The following is a 22,947-nucleotide window of genomic DNA, read 5'->3' as shown; positions in this document are numbered from 1 at the left end:
CTCGCTGCCTAATTAGTGGGTCGAAAGCCTTGCAAAGACGATGCTAGATCGGGAGCCATACCTAATTAGGTTAGTATATCACGTGAAACAGTCACGTGTATAGTAATCAAAGTATTCATGAATATTCATGATTACCTCAATTAGAATCTGATTAGAATATAATTAGTGGGTATTTTTGATGAATAAATTAGATTACTAGCCAGTATTCTAATCTAATCTATTCATTTGACACACTGTAAACAGTGCAAGCTCAATCACATCAAGGACGAAACCCCCTGGTACCCAACCCGACTCCTCGACGTTGGTATTAACTCAGACTCTCTAATAAAGCTCCACACTACTTCATTCTCGGAGCCACAAGGACCTTACCTGACCCTCAGTCATCGATGGGGAGGTGAACATGTGCTTAAGCTTATCTCAGGCAATCTAGAGTCTTTCCACAATGGAGTCGCTATAAACAGTCTGCCGAGGACTTTCGCAGAAGCAGTGGAGATAACGAGACGCCTAAATATTCGGCACTTGTGGATAGATTCGCTCTGCATCATACAAGATTCCATCGGAGACTGGAGAAAGGAATCCTTGTTAATGGAGAAAGTCTACTCCCATACTCATCTCAATATTTCTGCTACGGCTTCCGAAAACTGCCACAGCGGCCTCTTTCGATCCCGGCCACCAATCCCGGACTGGCCATGGTTTGTGGACCTTACGGTCGAGGAACACGGCAAAAAGCGCTGCTTTATTTATCCCAGCAATCTCTTAGGCTCTTTAGATGATCTACCTCTTAACAAGCGTGCATGGGTCTTGCAAGAGCGAATTCTTCCAACCCGCATTCTATCCTTCTCCGATACACAGCTGTTTTGGGAATGCCGCAAAACACAAGGCTGTGAAATGTTTCCGGAACATCTCCCCTTGACTGCTTGTGGTGATGCGGCTCTGTCTAGATGCATAGAGCCATCGGCCATCGAAGAGAGATTACGGTTTAATTCGTCATCAGGGAACTACCTGCCGCCTTCGCAATACCCGTACCTTATGTGGTATTTTATTGTTGATAATTATATGACTTGCGGTCTCACCAAAATGGAGGATAAGCTTGTGGCTATCAGCGGGCTTGCCAAGCGTATCTCCAAATTAGTAAATGACGACTATTTGGCTGGGTTATGGCGGAGTACGTTACCTACCTCGCTTGTATGGGAAGTGTCAAACTGCATACAGTCAGACGGAACAACTTCCTCTCGCCCCCCGCAGTATCGAGCACCGACTTGGTCCTGGGCATCGGTTGAGGGCATGATTGAACCTTTGGGTGGAATGGGGGGAGTTGCTGATGTAGAATTCGTGGCCATCGAAGAAGTAGGAATTACCCCTTTGGTGGAGGATGACTATTTTGGCCAGGTTTCTAACGGCTTTATAAAGATGAAGAGTAGACTTCTTAGGCTCTTAGGAACCAGCCAAAGATCTGGCGCTTGCTGGCTGTCCACGACAAAAGAGGACAAGGAGTATCTTTGGCACCCAGACGTGCCTCCGGACACAGGAATTGAACTGGCTTGTATGCCTATATGTGGGGACAATGGGCCAATGCGGCGGGTTGTCGGCCTTCTCATCACGCCATCATTAAGCAAATATCCAGGAGCTTATACCCGGCTCGGGGTTGCACATTTCTTTAGCGATGATTGCAACATTTTCGATCTATCAGATGAGGGGGAGAATCTTCGGCGGGAAATTGGGTACAGTCTATTTGGGACGTCACTAATTTTAATCTAGGATTGTGACTAATTGATCTCTACACAACCAGGAGAAAACCACCCGTAGAGCGTTAAGTTGGAGCGATGATCGCATGAGAGTGCCCACAGGGTTTGCATTGGAACAATAATTCTAATGTTTCTCTTAATCGTTGGACTTTGTATCTGGTATGATCAAGTCAGTCTCTAAATTGTTGATCAAAACTGAAAATTTTCCGCAGGGTAGGGGTAAAGCCCAATGAGCTCTCGCAGATTTTGAAGCCCTTACTTTTTGCAATATGCGGAGTATACACTGGCTTGTTGATAGGACATTTATATTGTGCTTATCGAGCCTGGAAGACAAAAGCCAAGAGGAATTGGTTCCTTATATGGATGTTTCTATCCAATGCTTTCGTTTGCGGTTTAATACTTATTCTTGCCGCCGTTCTTCTGCGCATGGCTTGGGCGCAAGTGATTTCTGCGGATCTGGTCCTCTGGGTGAGTTAGAGCCGCTACTGGAATGGGACAGTGCTAACATTATGTGAAGATCATTTTCCCTGCTTCTGGTGCCGTTACGGTTAGGTTCCCGGTGCTTCTATGGCAAAAGGAGTACCTCAAATCGGTTTTCGGACTTGCTAGCCAGACAGGGTTGTCCATTAGATCCTTCAACATCATGGCCGATCAGTCCATGAATCAGAACTCCACTGCCTCATTAGCTCCTCCACCAGCTGTTTACGTACTTGGAGACGTCGAGGCGGGCATAAATGGCATTTAGTTACTGGCTGCGTTACATTATTATACATAATATCAAATCCAAGCGCAGTCACATCAACTCTGCAAGTCAAACGCCTCTTCCTTGTGCTGGCTGGTTTCTACCTACCTTCGAAAGTGGCGACACCTTGCATGTGGAGTAACATCGCGATCTTCATCTTAAGTTACATCTTCCCATCCTGTTTTGAGTTTGGACTAACTTACCAATAGTCTGTCTCTGCACGGGTGTGTCTCTCGACGCAGGGACGCACGTTAGCACGATGCTTGAGATTTCTACGCCCCGCTTCCACATCGTGCGGAAGCAGGTTCACCGGTACCGGGTATGACAGTTGCTAACTCCCCGTTAGTTACGCCTTTGCAACCTTCAAAACTAAGGCTAGTGACTTGCGATTTGCTCTTTGGACGGTGGCCAGGACTCGAGATCGACGGAATTGTACGTGAAGTAACGACCAGTCTGACGGTTACGGATGATGAGGGCTATATCAACATCGCAGAACTCTGCTAGCTCGTGGGCCTTGTTAATCAAGGTAGACTTCCGTCTGCTCAACCTTTCGCTTCTTCTTTTGGGTAGTTTCACAGCCATAATAAGGGAGACTATTCTTTGAAGATTCAGAGAGTGAGGCACACGGTACTTTAAATATTCTCAGCTCACATATCAAATACTAGAAAATCTGTAAAGAACGCTTGGAATAAACATTTCCAAAATACTAAAAGTCGGGTTTCGGTAGCCAATTCGGAGAAGTTGAAAATGGAAAGTGTCGGGTTTGCGACTTGCCTATTTTCGAAAGGCAATAGGAACGGTCCGCTTATTGCTTTTGAGGAACGAAAAACAGATGAGCGAATAGAAAGGAATTCCACCTTTCTAATTCCCGTGCGAGGTCTCTCTTTTAACTGGCGTTCAGGCGCGCGTTTGATACAGCAGTAACAGGAAGTGAATGGCAAACGCTTATTAGTCGAAAATAGCGTTCTGTCGGGCGCATCTACAGCCAATCATGTTTCAAAGAAAATAACATAATATTTTTTTCTATATATCTTGATTGGTTCTTCTAAGGTTGGGAACGCGATTTCCTCCACAGGCGGGGCGGACTCCCGGGTCTGGAACGGAAATGTAGTAATTGCGTGGTCGCTTGCCCCACCTTGGCATTTAGGGAACCAGACAACATTTTCCTTTTCCTATAGTAGAGGCTTGCTAGTAGATTTCTACTGGTCTTGCTAGGCGCCCTTCAAACCAGGAGTCCCCAAGGCTAGTAGATTTCTACTGGTCTTATAGACACCCCTTCAAACTTGTGGAGCTTTCGTAAGACTAGAAATCTACCAGCCTTGGGAGCTCGCCAATTTTTAAGGCGTGTTTCGTAAGACCAGTAGAAATCTACCAGCCTTGGGAGCTCGCTAATTTTTAAGGGCGTGTTTGTAAGACCAGTAGAAATCTACCAGCCTTGGAAGCCGGCCAAGTTTGAGGCCGGTTTGTAGACCTTTCTTTGGCTAAGATTTTGGAGGATTGAGGGTTCAAATGCGGCTCCCCACTACTTTGGTTTGGAGGGGATCGATTTAAGCCCCTCGCTATATAACCATGTGCTCAAAATCGGCTCCTATGCCCCTGTTGGCCACCATACGAAAGTCCTCAAAGATAACTATCAAAACAGAGGGTCTCTGACAAAACACGGCCCAGAATAACAGACGACTCTGAAATGCCTCAGGCTTAATACTCGAAATATATCAAAACTGACCTGGGCAGATCACCTTTTGGTATTAATGAATACTACAAACGTCAAGCAGAATAACGAGGGGGAAAGAAGAAAGAGAAAGAACAAGGGATTAAACAGGAGAAAGGATACCTTGATTAAGAAAGCATATGAATTAGGGGAATTCGATAGTATTAATATTGCTCTGATTATTTGCAAGTATGGTCGATATATTACGTATAGATCCAGGAATCACATATTATGGTCTCCTTCTATGGAAGAGATTATAAGTGAAGTGGTTTCTTGATTAATATATATAACTAGTACTAATACTGATTTAGCAAACTACTTATCCTCTTCCAAAGAATATATTACCGGAAGATATTACGAAACGCCTTTCTAAATATACTAAAAGAAAATTAATTCGGAAGAATAAGGGAGGTAAAAGAATAATAAACTATAGGTAGACTACCTGCAAATGGATAGATAGCCAGTAGTTTTATAAAATGGAAATAAGACTATAATTATTAAACTCCCAAGGCCTCCGGGGGCCCTTACTGGCTACGGGTTTATTCTAATTACGACCCTTTGCTATTCTCAATACAAGATCTATTATAAAGTTCCCTACCTCTCGAATAAAGTTTTATATTCTAAAATAATTTTAATTCTAATATATAATATTATTATTAAAGCTTTTTTTTATTAAAAATATATTAAATATAGCTTTAAATAATAGCTTTAGTAAAAGTAAAAGTAATAAAAAAATAAAGCTAGAAATAAATAAAAAAATAATATTTATAATATATTTTTTAATAATTTAGATTTAGTTTATAATATTCTTCTTTATTAATATATTTAATTAATAAATTCCTTTATTTCTCGATTTCTTTTTTATATATAATTTCCTTTTTTTTCTTTTTCTTTTTTATAATAATATTTTAATTTTCTTATATTATTTAATAATGTTACGTGGCACCAGTCACGTGGTGCCACTGCACGTGACTTAGCGTGTAGCCAGTGCTTTTAGCCGGGCGCACAGCCTTTAGCTCAATTCAAGCTCTTTACCACCACTGCAATATCACCTTATCGTAACAAATAATATTATTAGAATAATAAAGCGAATTAATAATAAAACTAAAGTTAGAAAAATAGAGCTATATTAAAGCAAGAAGCTAAAATAATTAGAGAAAAATAAAATAAATCTAAAAATAAATTTAATATATATTTATAGAACTAAATTCTTTTAAGTTTATATTATTTATAATAATAAAAAAAGACTAAAAAGCCCTTTAAATACTATATAATTATAAAAGGCAAATTTAATAGTATTTATATAAATTATAAATATAGTAATAATAAAATTTATATTTTTTATTAATTTAATACTAATTTTATTAAATTTAGAAAGCCTTATTCTATATTTATAAAATATAGAAAGCAAGTATGAAAACAAATATAAGATTAGAAGGCAGAAAGAAAGGAGATTATAATAGAAAAAAATTTAAAGATATTAGAAAAAAATAAAATAAAAGAGATATAAATAATTCAAGTAATATAGGTAATATAAAAGATATAGAGAATAAGAGAGATATGCCTTATAATTCACGGAATTTGCCTTACGGATTACGCAAGCTAAGGGGGGGCTAGGAGTAGTCGAGAATAAGGCGTATATACTGTACTTTTTTTTTTTAGTAAGAAATAGGAAGGAGAGAGGAGGCGCGAAAATCAAAAAATCAGAAAATCACTTTTCGCTTCTCGGTTTTGTCGACTAGCCCGCTAATTACGGAAAGCCGTAAGGATCAGAAGACCAAGCGATTTTCGAATCTGGTTTTCGACCTTTAATGTCTGATTTGTGGCACGTACGCACCCTATCAAAAATTACAAAAACCTATAGCCCACGCCTATATATTATACCCCCTCTCCCTGTACCTCTATTATTACTTCAAATATTTCCTCTCTTTAATTTTTCTCGCTCTTTTTATAAGTATAAGGGTAAGAGAGGAGAGAAGGGGGGGAGGGGGAGAGGGCAGGGCAAGGGGACCTTACTAAAAATTTATATTACAAAGCACTAAATTTTTAGTACCTATAGCCTATAATTTAGTAATTATAACCCTAAAATTTAGTAATAAGTAGCCTATAATTATAGGGCTTCCTTTTCCTCGCAAGTCACATATATTAAAGCTTGCTTTTCGATTTTCGATTTTCGCTTTTCGCTTTTCGCTTTCCACTTTTTAACTTTCACTTTTCACTTTTCACTTTTCACTCGCCCTCTATCTCCTCCCCCTCCCCCACCCCCATCCCCATCTAACCCTCTCTCACTCCTCTCTCGTATATATATAAATAAGAATTAAAAAGAGAGTAATATTTTAAGTAGTAATAATAAGTAGAGGTATAGGAAGAGAGGGCATAATATATAGGCGATTTTTGGTTGAGTATATATATGCCACAAATCAGACATTAAAGGTCGAAAACCAGATTCGAAAATCGCTTGGTCTTCTAATCCTTATAGCTTTCCGTACGCTAATAGCCTCAGTAACTACCTCGGTTTATATCACGCCTCCTGAAACGATTGCCTTAGTTAAGAGAGTTATACTTTCTGTTTTCTGCTATATATAATCAGATATAAAAGCAGATTTGGCCACTAATATATATATTTAAATATTTGTCTATATTATTATAATAAGTAGATTAATTATAGATATAGAATAAGCATTATAAAACTACCCAAATTACTCTTTTATATATTATATAAACTCTAATCTCAAAACGCAAAGTAATAAGATAACTAAATATTAACTTCTTAACTCCTTAACTTACTTACTAAAAGAAAGAAGAAGAAGAAAAAAAACCGCTCTATAATTTAGCTTAAGTACCTTAGGTCCTCTTTTATCTTACTACCTTAATTTGCCTCTCGAGATCCTCCTTTACTATAGCTAACTCCTATAACTTCCGCAAGTATTCTTTCTTTATATATATCTTTAGATACTATACTATTAGATATATAATAATCTTATCCGGATTATTCGAGTCACTAAAGGTAATAGCCTTATAGATATCTCGCTCTCTGTTATTCCTCTCGGCTACTCTAGAGGAACTACTAAATATTAGTAGCAGAGAAGAGAAATTCTATTAGTTATAAGGAAGCTTGTAAAGTAATTATAGTTATACTAGTTCGGTACGATTTTGGGTCGGTATTTTGGTTAAAAGCTCCGAGTATTAGTTAGGAATAATAATTTATTAAACGGAAGCAAAAACGGAATATTATTTAGGAATTAGAAACTCGGAATTATACTATAGATAATTATAGTTTAACTTATATCTTCCTTTAACTAAAGTATAAATTTCGTTTTCTATATTATATAAAGAGGCTATAGATTAGTTATTTAGAGAAATAGAATAGTTATAGTTTTATAAAAAAGGCAAGTACTCGGATTTATATTATATTAGTATATTATAAAAAGAGAACACTTCTTTTTACGGGCTTGGTTATACTTGTTTTAGAAGTAGAGCTAGATATATATACTAGCTATAATAACTATAACTGGAATAGTAATTCCGAAAGTAATTTTTATAATACTTAAAAGTTCGCCTAAGCCCAAGCTCGAGCCCGAGCCTGAGAATAAAGAGCCTTCTTGGTTAGTATTACTAGAGCCTAATCTATTTAGAAGAGAATCTTGATTTGAGACCTATATAGTATTAATATCTGAGATATTAAATTACTAACTCTAGTTAGATTCTTAGTTATTATAATTAATAATCTTAATAGTATTTTGAGATATAAATAAGCTTTTATTTAGGGTTTAAGAATAAAAGAAATAACCTATAAGTAATTACTTCTACTAAAATTAGATTAGTTTATAGTCTATTTATAAGTTATAAACTTATATTATTATTATTAGTCTACTAAATTTATATATATATTAGAGAGCTTTTATAAATTAGTTTATATTTATACTATATAGAAAGCTTTAAGCCCTAAATTAAATAGAATAATAGTTTAGCCAGGCAAAAGTTATAGGAGGAAATTAGAGAGATTTGACTAATTATAATATTAAAGGTTTTACTAAGTATAATAGTATTAAACTAGTTATCTATAGGCCTGGCTTTCCTATAAATAGTAATGAAAAAGATAATTATAGTAACTAGTTTAAAAGCAAATAATTAAAGGACTATAATTATTTATTAATATATATTAAGCTCGAAAAAATATTTTATATAAAATAATTATATAATATAAGATAAGGCTATATTTACTAAGCCTTATAAGCTTATTTTTCGAATAGCTATTTTTTAGTTTCTAGATAGCTTTAAACCTATATATTAGTAAAGTTAGTAATAAATAAAAAGAAAAGTAATATAAAAAGATTAAAAAAGAATTTATAGTAATTCAATATTTATATCTTTAGAGCCTCTTTATTAGAGCGGCTAAATCTGCTAAGATTAAAGCCCTAAAATACTAATTTTATTAAAGCTATAATTATAACTAAAATAAAATTATTTGATTTATTTTCCGGCTAAAGAAAATCTTTTCGTATTTCTCTATAGCTAAAAGAGGCTGCTTTTAGATCTGTCTCTTTTAATATATTACTATTCTCCCAAATATAATAGAAGCTAGATTTAGTATAGGTTTAAAGATTATATATATATATTTAATAGAATTACTACTATAACTTTATATATAGGAATTCTATTTCTGGAAGCTAAATAAACTATATTAAACTATATAGAATAAAGTAGAATATAATTCCTCAAAGAAATTCTATAGATAATAAAGTATATATATAAATAAAAGACTAAATTAAATATTATAAATAAGAGATATTCTGGCTCTATTACTAAGATTATTAGTTTATAATTAATATAAGCCAAATATAACTATTAATAGTTTTAAGCTTATAAAATATAATAAATACTTATATTTTATAGAAATCTTATATTTTAAAAGAATTTGAACTTATTAGGAAAATAAATAAACTATTATAATTATAATAGAATAATTATACTTAGTTATTATTATCTCGACTTCTTCTCATATTATAATTCCCTTCTAAAGAATATCCCAAGAATCTGTCTTATAAAAAATTAAATATAAATTAAAATTCATAGCCTCTATAATATAACTAGAGTATTACAAGTATTACTTTAGTAATATATTATAGCCGTTCTAGTTCAGATATAAAAAGAAACGAATTAGTACTAAAAGAATACTATACTTCTATAGCTTACTAATAAAGCCTAAAAAATAAGATCTATATATAACTAGAGAAGAAATAATATATTAGAAGCCTATTATTAGCTTCTGAATTCTTTATTATAAGACCTTCTGCTTTAATCTTATAAATTCGGAAACTTAATATCTAATTAGAAGACAGGTAATATATAATAGCTTAGCCTATACTATAAACAGTAATAATTATTAAGAAAGCAAAATAAGACTAAAGCTAAAAAAGAGTAATACAAATATACTTTTTATCTCTTGGGGCTATATTTGGGAGCTAAAGAGGCTTAGGTTAGGTCTATTTAGTAAAACAGAAATATACTTAAAAGAATCTAATATATTATTATATAGATAATAAGATATTAAAGTCTACTATTATAATAATTAGATCTTCTCTTTTATGGAATATTACTACTACAAAAAAAGTTATTAATATTAAGATATATTTTAGGAAAAACTATTATTAATTATTAGAGAAATATATTACAAATATTCTTCCTAAAGAAAAACAGTTCTAAAATATCTAAAATTATAGCTTACTTAATCTAGCTAATAAAAGTAAATTATAATTATAATAATACTATAATCTATAAACTAAAAGAGTTCTCTAAAACTATTAAAATACTATAATACTTTACTTTTCTCTCTAAACTAGTTATATAAGGCTAGAGCTAGCTTGTTTTTTAATATTAAAATAATATATAAAACTAAAATATTTTTCTTTTATTTTTAATTTTCTTTAAAAATTACAAGAATCTAATCTTATATATCTTTATAATAATAGAATTAATATTTAAAAGACTTAATAAAATAACCAAGTACCTAATATAATACCTTTATTTACTAATTCTAATTCTATTAAATATTTATAATAAGCTAAATTTCTTTTATTTTTCTCTTTTTATTTCTTTTAATTCCTAAATAAAAAACTAATATAATATATATTTCTAAAAAGAAATAATAGTATTATTTAATATTTAAGTATTATAAAGTATTATTTATATTATAAAAGTAGTATTTTTATTAATATAAGTTCTTTAAATTTAGTTCTAATATTTCTTAAAATTTTTAAGAATTTCTTATTAATATATTATATTTTAGGTCTTTTAATTATTCTTTTATAAGAATTATTTTTATTATAGCTACTATTATAAAGAAGTCTTTTTTAAAGCCTTTTTTATTTATTATAAATAATTAAGCCCTAATTTTATTACTAATATATTAAATATTTTATTTAAAAATATTTATAATATAATTCTTTTTTTTTATAAGATTAATTCGGCCCTAATTTTAATATATATTAATTTTTAAATATCTAAAATTACCTAGCTAGTATTTAAAATAATATAATTAATAATATAATTATTAATTTCTAGATCTAAAAGAAATTAGAACTAAAACTAAAGTTTAAAATTTGCTTTTAAAATATTATTAAACTAGTATTATTTTTTATAATTATTAAAAAATTATAATAAATACTATTTTCTTTATATAATATTAATTTTCGAAATTCTTTAAAAATTTTGCTCTGAGTCCGTATCTCCAAAAATATTTAGCTTGCGGCTCTGATTCTATCGACTTTTTCGGGCAAAATCAGTACTCTGGGTGCGATCCGTCATCGTTCACCACGTCGGGATACAATAATGTCTACGCAAATGCCTCTGGATACCCTGTTCCGATTTTCTTCTTTGAGACTGGATGCAACTTAAATCCACCTCGCTTGTTCAAGGACCAAGCCGCAGTTTTCGGGCCTCAGATGAATGGTGAATGGTCGGGAGCAATTATCTATGAATGGAGCATGGAAGCAAACGATTATGGTATTGGCTCATACGGCGCTTCCAGTGCGACAAGCGGGACGCCAAAGCCAAAGGCTCCGGACTTCACAAATCTCCAAAGCCAATGGGCGACTTTGAACCCAACTGGAACGCCGATCACCAGCTATGACCGCAAAGTTTCAATACCCGCCTGTCCCACCTTTACCTCCGGCGGGTGGTTGGTTCACGGTGACGTGAAGCTCTCGACACTCTTACAGGCTGTAGCTGTCACAAGTTCAAGTAGCGGGTCGAAGACCAAAACTGGGTCTACTCAAGGGTTGCCCACATTTTCCTCGGGAACAAGTTCAACGGCCTCATCCAATACCGATACTTCCGACTCCCGTGGCCAAACTAGCACAGGACTCTCTACCGGTGCTAAAGCAGGAATTGCTGTAGGCCTAATCTTCATCGTTGTTGCTATCATGCTGGCGGCCTTCCTTCTCTGGCGCCGAAGACGAAATCTTGCTCCGAAAGCTCCTCTCGATCTCAGTCCTGAGGGGCTCGAAGTCGGCACACCGCCCACAAAACATGAGCATGACAACTCGTCAATGTCCGTGCAAGAAGTTCACCCTGATGCATCCGAACTCGCGTCATCAACCACTTTCCAGCCGAACTAGGAAGCTCCACATTCTCTAAATCGCATCCAGCTCCTGGAATCTTGACGGCAGCGGAACTATCAACAAGCCCAGCAACACCAAATGTCAGCTCAGCTTCACAACCCAAGGCCTTTGCATCTGCAATCCCGAGACATGCCGCACCTGCCAGTACAACATCCCCCAGCTGGGCCAATGCACCGTGGCACTCTGAAGGGTCACCCATAGACGCCGAAAATGGGGCACATGCAAAAGCACAGGAAGTCCCTGTTCTCTCCAAGAACGAGGTAGAGGATGAGTTGAGGAGAATTGAAGCCGAAGAGAGCAGAATCGATGCTCAAATTGCAGAGTCGGAGCGGATTCGAGCGCTCAAGGAAGAGAAGGCTGCGTTGCAAGCGAAGAAGGCGGAGTTGCTTGCAAAGAGGGAAGGTCCTTCGAAAACTTGAATGTTCGAAGCGCTTTTGCACACTCACGGATCATCGACTCATCAGCCAACCTTCAACTGGAATGCCTCCAGACGCCACCGGCCAGCAATGGGGACGACCGTCTCCCCGCATGGGAATGTTCTGTGTTTGCAGAGGACAATCCCCAGAGAATAGAGAGACTTAGTGGGCATGGTTCATATCCTCGACGAAGAAGTGGCGATGCGATGAGGTTTTGAGCGCTGTGAAAACCGTGGAGTTGAGGATCACGGGCTCGTGGATATTGAGTTCGTAGAGATATACTGTTTGGTCACCAAGAATAGATACTTGGTACTGTAGGAAAGTACACGAGGAGGTGTTGAGTCGTCGCAGACCCAGGCCCTAAGTGTACGACGAGCAATGGCGTATGCTCTACTAAGGGGACTGGAATTGGGGGAGGGGGGTGCGCGGATGCTAATATCCGAGCACGATGACGAGTATTTGATGCCATTTTTGTTTGATTGGATAGCTGGGACGAGCACGCTAATATCCAGTCGTGGCCTTTATATTCCGAACAAGATGCTTTATGTACCTACCGGTGAAAGAAAACTGGCTTTATCGAGACTTTGCTGCGGTCTCGCTTAGAAAAAGGGGCACAACCATAGAACCTACACCTTACGAGCTTTCATCCGCTCCCTTCAGTACTCCCAACGGAGTCAATTCACCATGATATGGCTTCACAGCGGTCTTCGATTTCTCTTGGTCAAAGGTCCACACGCCTTTCGTGCGCTCCGCCTCCAGCGCCCAAGGTGTGCCTGCAGCAAGCTCATGGAAAAGCGGACTGTCCTCCGACGAAGAGAAGAACTTCGGCTCCCACACCTTTCCTGCAGCAGCCTCTTCCCTGCGCATCGCTCGTTGTGCCTCTTCCACTTTTGTTTTCTCCTTCACGATGCCTTGCATGTCGTTTCCTCTCAATGCGGCAAGGACGTGTTGCCATGCCTTGCGCGTCTCCCACGCATCCTGGGCCTCCAGAGGTGCGACTTCAAGCTTGGAGGCTGGAACCGCGCCAGGTTCGCAGATAATAGGTTCTTTGATGCCTCTGGTGTCCATGATGACGAAGCGGTCGCTCCATTGCCCGCGTGCCGTGTATAGCGGCTCCTTCTTCTCGTCATCCGTTCGGTATAGTTTAGCTTCGAAGCTGTTCCGGGCCCCTGAGAAGAACCCTTTGCCGGAGAACGTGATTTGCGAGGTGAAGCCTGTGGATGAGGTGAGGTAGTACGTTCCGTAGATTTCCGGATATAGGCTGGCGGAGAGAAAACCTCGGACCTTGCAGTTCGGCATGGGGACCAAATAATGCTCATTGTACTTGTCCAAGTGGACTATTGCGTGGCCTGTTTGCTTGATGTTCAGATTGCCTGAGAAGTTCATTTCAACTCTAGTGTAGCCTTCTCCCTATTGAATTGTCAGCTTCAAGCACATTGCTATGGAATCTCAAACACTCTTACTCGAATCTGGTGCTCATCATCCCACATATAACATGCTGTGATAGGGGGGTGGTGACTACTTATCGATTAGTCCTTTTAAATTGCAAGGTGTATTTTTTCACTGTGAAAAGCAGCTAGCAGGAGGATCAGGCTTACCTGACTTGCTCACAGATCATCCTAGCCGTGGAAGTGCCGTCGGTCCATTGACCTTGAAATATCTCACCCAGAAAAGCATTGAGAGGCTTTTTCAAGCCAGCCTTATCCCCTTGGCCTATGTAGAATTGAGATCTCAGGGAGCACAGGATCCATTGAAGCACCCGCAGAGCCCGAGTTTCCGGATCAGTCTCGCGTGTGGCGGATATAAATACTAAAGGTCGTTCGGTCCAACAAGAGCCTACTTCAACGACAGAAACCGGGGCGAGAAAGAATGGCGGTGCGGTCACATTGGCAATATCACCACTGATCGTACTTAGGAACTACAGTTGGAGCAGGGTTAGTATACGAGAATCAAACTTGTAGGCTCTACTTGAACAGGCATTCAAGAATATAATTTACAGTGATGAAGTCTCGAAAGTGCGAATGATGAGACATGGTGTCGACACAGCAGAAGCTGCGGTAGTCCGAAGTCTCGGATAGGAAACCAGTAGAATCGAAGCACAAGTCTGGTAAGATAACAGCCTCGTGGTAGGAGTTTCTTAGGCCGTGTATTAGATAATATAACGCATAGCAGTTTTGTCTCGCGAGCTTCCTTTGTTGGCTTGTTTGGATGAAGTGATGGGATAGCTGTAAAGGAGCTGCACAGGTAGGATCCTTCCGCGCAGGCAAGGTTTGTGTGGTCGCCTTATCGTGTTTGAGCCTTAACCGCTCGGGAGGTGGAAGGACCTAACCCGCTTGGAAGGCGTAACCGAACTCCCTACCAAAAGCACGACCCCACCAAAAGCACGATTTAGCGAATTTTTTATTTCTTAATAATTAGATAACTATAAATCCGTTTTATATAATATTTCATATATGAGCTCTATATATATAATAAAATAATAAAATAAAATAATAATAAAGTATTTTGTATAATTAAAGAAAATATTTCAAAAGATATATATTTTATTTAATTTATTAACTTTTAATATATTTTAATAATAAATATAAAAAATAATATAAAATTATATAAGTTATATTTTATTTGTTATAGTAACTTAAAATATATAGAAATAATTTATTAAAACCTATTATTTCTAAATAAAATCCAAGTTTAAGTTAATTTTTTTACAAAAATATTTTTTTTAAAAAACTTTTTATAAAATAAAAGCTAATAAAGTATATATAATAAAAATTATTAATTTTATTTCTAATATTATATATAAGATATCTATTTATTAGTTAATCTTTATTAAAAGCTCTTTATATATTTAATTTTATAATTTTGAAAATATCGTATTTTAAGATATTATAAAAAACTAATAATATTAACTTTATTAATAATCTTATATAATAATTATGATTTCTTTAAGCTAATATTTATTTTAATAGATTTTATTTAAATATTCTTTAAGTAATATCTTTATTATAATTTTATATAAGCTTTTTTTAATTATTTAATATATAAATCTCTTAATTATTATTAATTTATAAGATATTAATAAAAATAGTATAAACTTTTTATTATAAATATAACTTTAAGACATAATTAAATAAAAATAATAAAGAGATTCTTATATATATTAATATAATATTTATAAATTCGATATTAAGTAATTAATAATATATATATTTATTATATTTATTTATATAAAGCTTTAATAATTATGATTTTTATATTTAAAATATCAGTTCTTATATAAGATATTATATATAACTTTATATCTTATTTTTATATCTTATAAATACTTTTTTATTTAAAATTAAAAATTAAAAAAATTAAAATTTTAAAATTTTAAATTATTAGTTTTATAATTAAGCCTTTTATACTTATAATATATATAATTTTAATATATATCTTAATTATAATATTATAAAATAGTAAATCTAGAATTTTTTTACTTTATAATATTATATAATATAAAAATTATATTAGTATTTATTATATATAACTAAAATAAGAAAAAGCTTATTATATTAAGAAGTATTAAGTATTTTGATTATATAATATACAAAGTATATTCTAACTATTTGAAAGATCCTATATTTAAAAAATTAGATCATTTTATAAAGTGGTTATTCTTTAATTAATTAAACTATTTTTATGTAAAACGTGCTTTTGGTGGGGTCGTGCTTTTGATAGGGACTTCGGTTATATCAAGCAGCCAATGTCTCATGAGGAAGCCCACAATCGGCCATGTGCATATATGCATGCAGCCTCATTTGGCTCGGGGGAGCGACTCCCTTGTCGCGCGGTCCGCGGATCTTACCCAATTCGAGGCACCCAGAGGCTAAATGCCCTTTGTCTATGGTGGGGGTGGGGGCCATAGTGGGATTAATAAGGGGTGGCAGCACGAGACTACGAGAATAGAATGCCAGAGATCGCAGACATTCTGCGTCCTTCGTAGCACTCCGTGAGCTGGGGACTCTTATCCATGAGAATCTCAATCTCTTGGCCAGCCATCCTTGTTCTGACATATTTGAACCCGCGATGTGGTCCTCCAATGCTATTAGGCTGTTAGCCCGCTGGAGACATTGACAACATACAACGCATAGCAGAATAGCAAGGTCGAACACATAACCTACCAACGATGCGAGATAAAAGATTTCAAAATCCCCATTTCAGAAAAAAAAAATTATATATTTTTTATTAACCAACTTTACCTACACATGTGGTAGAAATTGCGTCCAATTTACAGTATCATATGCCGAAGCATCCATTAGCCGCAAACTTGCAAATGTTTCAATAATGATTATTGTTCTAGCGATGCCGTAAAGTATCGCACTGCACGTTCCCGGCCCATCAACAGCCCAGTTGCGAAAAAAGGTGTCCTTGCTAGCTCTCTTCTCCCAAATCCCCAACAACGTCATCGTGTAGTCGAATCCCGGCTTGACAGACAAGACTTCCGCAAACCCCCAGACGATCATGACTGCCGTCATAGCCAGGCTGGCGGCACGCCAAAGCCACAGCTCGAAGGTTGTTGGGAATGGGAAGTCCCAAGCAAGAATGTGGGTCGCGGCGTGCAGTACGGTCAAGCCCCAGAGAGGCACGGCAAGCCGGAGAGTCAGCGGTGGCACGACGTAGTCGTTGGGAATCCGCTCGAGAGGTCTAACTGGAATCCCGACCTTCCGGAACCTTTCTCTTCGTCTCCATTGCTGCCACCCAGGCTGCTCGACAAAATCCAGGGGCGTATCGCCATACGGTGCGGCGGCAACATCTCCAGCTGCAACGATTATTGTCCTGATATGAACGGTAGTGAAGATATCGATGGCTTTCTCGACACCGCAAGGCTTGTCGATCCAGAGGAAAAAGGTAACGCATGTGCAGCCAACAAAGGCCACTGTCACCAGCTCGAGATTGCTGATCTGCATGTGCTGGATGGCTCTTGCGATGCACTGAGCGATCATGTATGTGCCTTGAACGATTGCTACCACCTTCGCAACTCGATCCTTCTTGCTGTGGTCTTGAATCTCATCCTTCGTCACCGACGGTACCTCAATATAACTTTTACCAGCCAGATAGTATATGGCACGATTGTTGATGGGGAAAGGAGGCATGTCAGGAGAATGCAGGACGAAACCGCCACTCTCTGCGAAGAGCCCATGGACGACTGTCCAGTGTTTGGCACCTAGAGCATGCATGTTCTCTACGGACGTTCGCGCAGATGCTCGCTGGCAAGCTGCTATCATGGTCATCACTTCCGGAGCGTATAGCAGAAACGCTGACCAGCGTGCTTTCCGGAGCTGTATGCTCCAGTAACTTTCTCCTGGCGCTGGCAAATTGATGTGGAGGACCGTCCAGGTGCTGATGAATATGAGGAGAAGGCAGGCCCAGATGATGTCGATGGTTCCACGGTGATTTGGTTGCCTAACCCATCCAAGCTTGCTAGTATCTGCAATCGTTGCATTTTGAAGAAGTGACATTCGGTGCTTGAAAACCTTGAAAACAAGCGGTTTAGTTTGTGAAAGAGTTTGAAAAAAAAATTCATGTCTGCAGCGAACTCTTTCTCTACATTTATATCATACTTGCCTAATGGCCGGTCTCACCCAGCGTTTGCCACCGCTAGGTATCGGTCCCGACGGAATCGATTGAAGAAGAGCAGATCGTGATGGATGGTGGCTTGCATGATTCTGAAGTTGTCATTGGGCTGCTTTTCGTGGCGAGGGTTAGCCCCTACGAGTGACAGGCTAAAGCGCCGCACTGACAGCTATTCTGAGAGCCTTGAAGTCTGATGTGACCCCAAAAGGTAATGATCCGGGGCCTCTACCTGGTGGCCGCGTGGTAAAAGCAAGAATGTAAGGCTGACGAGCCGTCTTGACATCGTGGGATGAAACACCTCTCAGCCACCCGGCGGGTGGTAGCAGCTGAGGCTGAAAGTCTGGTAATTAATTCTTGGCGCTCATGCAAGCGGCAAACCTTGGCCGGAAAAAAATTATTATGGGGGCCATAAGGCTTTTGCTTTTGCTACGTTGAAACCGGTGTGTGAATTGAAAACGGTGTCACTTCTTCACCTTACACCCAATTAAGGTCCGCATAAGCCATCTCCCTGCTACCATCTAACCCCATGTGACCTTTCTCTCTTCTGATTTGTCTAAGAATGAGAGCTGACTTTTGCTGATTTCTTGGAGCAATGGACATCTTGAATGGTTTAGGTTTTTTCAAGAGCCCGCCTGAATTGTGGTCAGCCTTTTCACCAATTTTGAGCTTCAAGAGGTAGCATACGTCTTTCTTCATGCATGTGAATCTGGCAGCCTGGAATCTGCTCAAGGTTGAAAGCCCAGAGAATGCGCGATACAGCTATGAAGATAGCATGTTCGGCAACATGAACCCCAGGGCAGAAGCGGCGTCCAAACCCATAGTTGAAGTGATCACGGTCTTCGTAACTATTAGACCGAGCCGAAGATACAGAATCTTGACCGTCTTCTATGAAGCGAAGCGGTTCAAAGGTGCATGGATCTGCATATTGTCTATCGTCCATATTCAGGGCCGGAATGTTGGGGAACAAGATAGTACCGGTAGGAAATGTGTAGCCTCGATAACTCAAGACTTTCGTGGTTGCGTGTGGAATGCCTATAACTGTATCAATCTAAATACCTTCAGAAAAACCTATCTATACATACCTACAACTGCAATTGGTGCCCATCGATGGACCTCTTTGATTAAAGCGCAAATATAAGGCAGATTCTGGGCATCCTCGTAGACAGGCAGACGCTTGGAGCCGACGACGTTGTCAAGCTCTAGAGTCATGTCAGACTCAAAAATTGTGGGCGAAGGCAAGGCGAAATACCTGCATGGGCCATAGCCACTTTCTCAGGATGCAAAGCCATCGACTTAAAGAAAAGCTGCATCATTGCACTGGTGGTATCTGATCCAGCACCTAGAAGCATTGCAAGCATATTCATACTCACCTCATCGTCAGCGCTATCAGATCCTTTCTTCTGGAGCAGGTAATCAGCTGACATCCAAAGATGTAATGGTAATGCTCTTCCCATACCTCTCGAAGCTTGTTTGCAAAACAGTCAAGGTTTTGGAAGGCTGCAGCCTCCCGCTTCACTTCCTCAAAGTACTTCCTCTCAATTGAGGCTTCTCTCCGCTTGAGAATTGAGAAAATCCAATTCCAAGGCTGTAACCACTGTGGTAATCTCAGAAGAACCGGGAAAACGTCAAATATGCAGGCGCCTGGGAGAAAGTCTAGTACAAATCACTATTAATGAAAGGAACATTAATGATCAGGGCGTGCATACATAAATACATTTTCTTCCAAATCTCGTATAAAGCGGCAATCTCGTGGTCCTCCTCACGGCCCAGTCGACGACCATACATAACCTGAAAAACAACGTTGACTGCAAATCGCTCGCAATGAAATAAGAAGCTGGATGATTCATTAATGAGATACTCGAGCATAAGCAACGATTCGAGGTCGGAACTTTTGTGAAAAGCAGCCGAAGCTGGTTTGGACAATATGGTATTATACATCTTACGCTGCTCTCGAAAGTCAAGATTTGCCGGACTAACAACAATCCTGTCAGGCAACTTCTCATGACGGACACGATTGTGCATGGGCCTCGACGCTGTGTATGGGGCTCCAGCCTGAATGGTCAGCATGAGATTGGAAGACTCGACCTTGGTGTACAACAAAACCTTGTGCAAAAGTTCATGCGCAACCTGAGGACTGTTGAGGAAGACGGTCGGCCATGACCCCATCCATACTGTGGTCATGTCTCCGTACTGAGCTTTGAAGCGGCGGCATAGCTCCCGGGGACTTGAATTGAGAGTGTAGATGGTCCAGAGATTTCCGAAGAATGGAAAAGGCTGTGGTCCTTTAGGCAGACTAAATGGAGCGCCGGGGACCGCCTTTGTCACTTTGATCCAGCAGCAGCCAAGGATGACAGCACCAACGCAAATGGCTTGCAGAATCAGCATCGTGGTTCGTGAGCAGTGAGGAATGTGTAAGCGTGGTCATCGTTCTGAAGATCAGATGTCGACAAATATACCTCCAACTCTGGAGGAGGCTACACTGCTGCAGCCATCACTGAATCCATCCAGACATTGAGCGCTGATCGCTTATTGCCACACCCACGCCCACGCACATAAACAGGGCGTGCGAATAGCGGCATCTTGAGTGTTGTGTGGCATAGATGCGGCCAGGTCGTGGACTGTTGAGGAATGTACTGCTAGTTTGGCTCACATGCAGCGTAAGGTACAGTCAGGCAGCTCTGGGTGGAGTCCTGCAACGGCCTGTGAATCACGGGCCGTGATTGCGTGCAGGTTTCTAACTGGAGCTACCAGTATCAGGCAGTGAAACGCCTGCACTGGCGGGAGGCCGCGTCTTCTGCTCCAGCCATCGATCTTGCTTGTACGACCCAGACGCCCGGCTACAGTGCTTTCGCAACAAGAGGCGGGCAGGCAGCGCTTGCTCGGTGAGCCAATCTGTTCCAGCCTCTTTCGTAGCAGGGATCAGCACCCAATGCCGAAGACCACCTGGAGCTTCTCGCTTTTCGTGGGTAAGGTCGTGGTTGTTACACAGCGAAACCCCGGCGATCAGCTGCGGCTCGCCTTTGGAGCCTCAGACCTACGCAGTGAATTCCCCAAGCAAACAACATCACAGCTATCGAAGACGACATCCCACATCCCTCCTCCTCCTCGTCCTCTCCTCTTCGCCTCCCTTGCCTTCTCGTCTCTCCAACCTGCCTTTTCACATCCCACCACTTTGTGATTGTCCTGCCCCACGACACGAGGACCGAAGCTAGTTACAGCGTATCGTAGCCCTACCAGGCCGCTCGCTGCCGCTATGTCGATACCAGACCCCACTACTCGGCGCTCCATCTTGGCATTGTCACTGATCGGTAGTTTTGGAGTGAACAGCATGTATGGCCTGGTGTATCGCAATGGCTACATCGACGCGCTCCTGCGCCTGCGCGAATACGGCCCACACGTCCTTCCGGGCTCCAATATCCCGATCCTGACGCGCTTTACGGGCATCGGCTTGCTGGACAAAGCACTGGTGCTGGCCGGCGTGATGTTCGCCAACATCACAGACGGCTCGGCGCCTCAGTTGTCATTGTACGGCTTCCAGTTTGCGGGGCAGCTTGTGCCATTATACACGGTTCTGATGATCGAGGCTGCGCGGCGTGGAAACAAGGGGAACATCATGTCGCTGTAAGTCGGGCAGTTTTATAGACACGGTCAAATTAGCGGACCGAGTTACTAACTTTTCGCAGGGCCGTGCTTTGGGGCTGTGCAACACAAGGTTTAGGATATGGCTTCACGATGCCTATTTATGCTATCGTGCATCTTCTCTGCTCCCCCACCGCCGCCAGTATGGCACCCGCCGTGGCGCAGAAGATCCGCCTACAGTCCACGGATTTGTTGGAAGGTCTTGTCCCTTCAATGATTCTTGGCTATATCATACCAACCGTTCTGATGGCCATCCCATTCCGCTCCCACGTTCTGCACCAGTGGCTAGGCGGATTGTGGCAAGGATACCCAGTCTGGGTTTCTCTGATTCACTACGGAATCAAAGTCGTCCGTTCCCGAAGAGCAAATAAATCCAATGAACCCAAGCCGCCGGATACAACAACGGCAAACGGCACCGGAACGCGCTCCTATGCCGCTCGCATCGACGAAGAGATGACCCTGCACCGAGCCTACCTCTTCGCCTTCGCCGTCTCGGCATCCACGAACATCACCACCTTCTCCATCCTCGCGAGCTGCAAGCTGTTCCCCTCTTTATTCCCCTCCCACATCCTCACGGCCTTGACGCTCAAAAGTGTGTTTATCCCGCCGCCATTCTGGTCCCGAGCCCCAATGCCCAACATGGCGGTCGGTATCCTCAACTTCTTCCAGTATGACCAATATGTTGGCTCCACCGCTGCGATTGTGTGGGCCGTCGCACTGCGCATCAAGGCACGTAAGCAAGCTATGTCGTTGGAAAGTTGGCTGTGGCTTGCGGGCGAGATATTCGGCATCGCGTTTGTTGCCGGGCCTGGAGCGGCGTTGGTGTCCTTGGTTTGGAATCGGGACGAGATGGTACTTAACGACGATAAGCTCTTCGAGACGGTTGAAGCCCCAGCGGCCGTAGATGTAGAGAGCAGGGCTCTGATAGATGCGGACTCAGAGGATCCTAACCACTCTAGCTGACTAGTTGTTAGAGAAAGAGAATTAGTCATGTAAACATTAGAGGTTAATATTTTAATACCAGGGGCCGCATTAGCAGAAGCAAATGCAAAGAGTAAAAGCCTGCTTTAGATCTGATTCCAAAGCATTGATTTCATTTCGGAGCTGTAAAAGGCTGTTCTGAATAAGTATAGCCAAAAATTGTTTATAAAAACTACCCTTTATAATTAAAGTCTTACTTATTACTTATAAAAGAGACTCTAATTAAAATTACAGACCTATAAGATGCCTTACTATATAAAAGAAGCCTCAAAATACCTGTAAAATATACTTATGTATTATTAGTCTTAAAAGAGCGCGAGTATAATTCTCTCCTAATATAATTTCATATCTGTATAGCTCTCAGGCGGTTGGTGCAATTCTGCCTGCTAGGATCCGCATAAATCTCCTAAAGCCACTTGACGCGGCATCGCCGTTCCATGTCTCTCCCTTCACTCAGTTAATCCTTTGTCAGTAA

The 22,947-nt window shown here is 39.5% G+C and overlaps 7 protein-coding genes across 7 annotated transcripts; 3 read left to right on the top strand and 4 right to left on the bottom strand.

The window, feature by feature from the left end:
* Positions 1 to 273: 273 nt before the first annotated feature.
* On the top strand, positions 274 to 1,290 carry K444DRAFT_481311 (HET-domain-containing protein; the record flags this gene model as incomplete). Its single annotated transcript, XM_024873002.1, has 1 exon — positions 274 to 1,290. A coding segment is annotated over one exon (1,017 nt), but the record flags the coding sequence as incomplete, so codon positions are not given.
* A 1,480-nt stretch (positions 1,291 to 2,770) lies between these two features.
* K444DRAFT_481320 (uncharacterized protein) lies at positions 2,771 to 3,051 on the bottom strand (the record flags this gene model as incomplete). The annotated part of the gene is given in 3 exon segments (XM_024873003.1): positions 2,771 to 2,818; positions 2,838 to 2,839; positions 2,871 to 3,051. Coding segments are annotated over 3 exon segments (231 nt in total), but the record flags the coding sequence as incomplete, so codon positions are not given.
* Positions 3,052 to 11,034: 7,983 nt separating this feature from the next.
* On the top strand, positions 11,035 to 11,972 carry K444DRAFT_189301 (glycoside hydrolase family 72 protein). Its single transcript, XM_024870906.1, has one exon. It carries the CDS (start codon positions 11,143 to 11,145, stop codon positions 11,815 to 11,817), a length of 675 nt encoding a protein of 224 aa, XP_024729604.1. The 5' UTR covers positions 11,035 to 11,142; the 3' UTR covers positions 11,818 to 11,972.
* A 725-nt stretch (positions 11,973 to 12,697) lies between these two features.
* Positions 12,698 to 14,451, bottom strand: K444DRAFT_668384 (Oxysterol-binding protein). The gene is made up of 4 exons (XM_024887403.1): positions 14,234 to 14,451; positions 13,835 to 14,154; positions 13,700 to 13,754; positions 12,698 to 13,646 (listed from the first exon to the last, which is right to left on the bottom strand). Exons 1-4 carry the CDS (start codon positions 14,267 to 14,269, stop codon positions 12,870 to 12,872), a joined length of 1,188 nt encoding a protein of 395 aa, XP_024729603.1. The 5' UTR covers positions 14,270 to 14,451; the 3' UTR covers positions 12,698 to 12,869.
* A 2,026-nt stretch (positions 14,452 to 16,477) lies between these two features.
* On the bottom strand, positions 16,478 to 17,737 carry K444DRAFT_668383 (uncharacterized protein; the record flags this gene model as incomplete). The annotated part of the gene is made up of 1 exon (XM_024887402.1): positions 16,478 to 17,737. One exon carries the CDS (start codon positions 17,735 to 17,737, stop codon positions 16,478 to 16,480), a length of 1,260 nt encoding a protein of 419 aa, XP_024729602.1.
* Positions 17,738 to 18,362: 625 nt separating this feature from the next.
* K444DRAFT_599938 (cytochrome P450) lies at positions 18,363 to 20,237 on the bottom strand (the record flags this gene model as incomplete). The annotated part of the gene is made up of 7 exons (XM_024878599.1): positions 18,363 to 18,484; positions 18,537 to 18,884; positions 18,935 to 19,051; positions 19,102 to 19,252; positions 19,309 to 19,505; positions 19,559 to 19,904; positions 19,956 to 20,237. Coding segments are annotated over 7 exons (1,563 nt in total), but the record flags the coding sequence as incomplete, so codon positions are not given.
* Positions 20,238 to 20,683: 446 nt separating this feature from the next.
* On the top strand, positions 20,684 to 22,645 carry K444DRAFT_668381 (uncharacterized protein). The gene is made up of 2 exons (XM_024887401.1): positions 20,684 to 21,473; positions 21,536 to 22,645. The coding sequence occupies exons 1-2, from the start codon at positions 21,106 to 21,108 to the stop codon at positions 22,452 to 22,454; spliced, it is 1,287 nt and encodes a 428-aa protein (XP_024729600.1). The 5' UTR covers positions 20,684 to 21,105; the 3' UTR covers positions 22,455 to 22,645.
* Positions 22,646 to 22,947: the final 302 nt, after the last annotated feature.

Source organism: Hyaloscypha bicolor (assembly GCF_002865645.1).
Source record: "Hyaloscypha bicolor E unplaced genomic scaffold K444scaffold_165, whole genome shotgun sequence".
NCBI lineage: Eukaryota > Fungi > Ascomycota > Leotiomycetes > Helotiales > Hyaloscyphaceae > Hyaloscypha > Hyaloscypha bicolor.
Note: the sequence above shows the minus strand (reverse complement) of the source record. Positions and strands in the feature narration are given on the sequence as shown.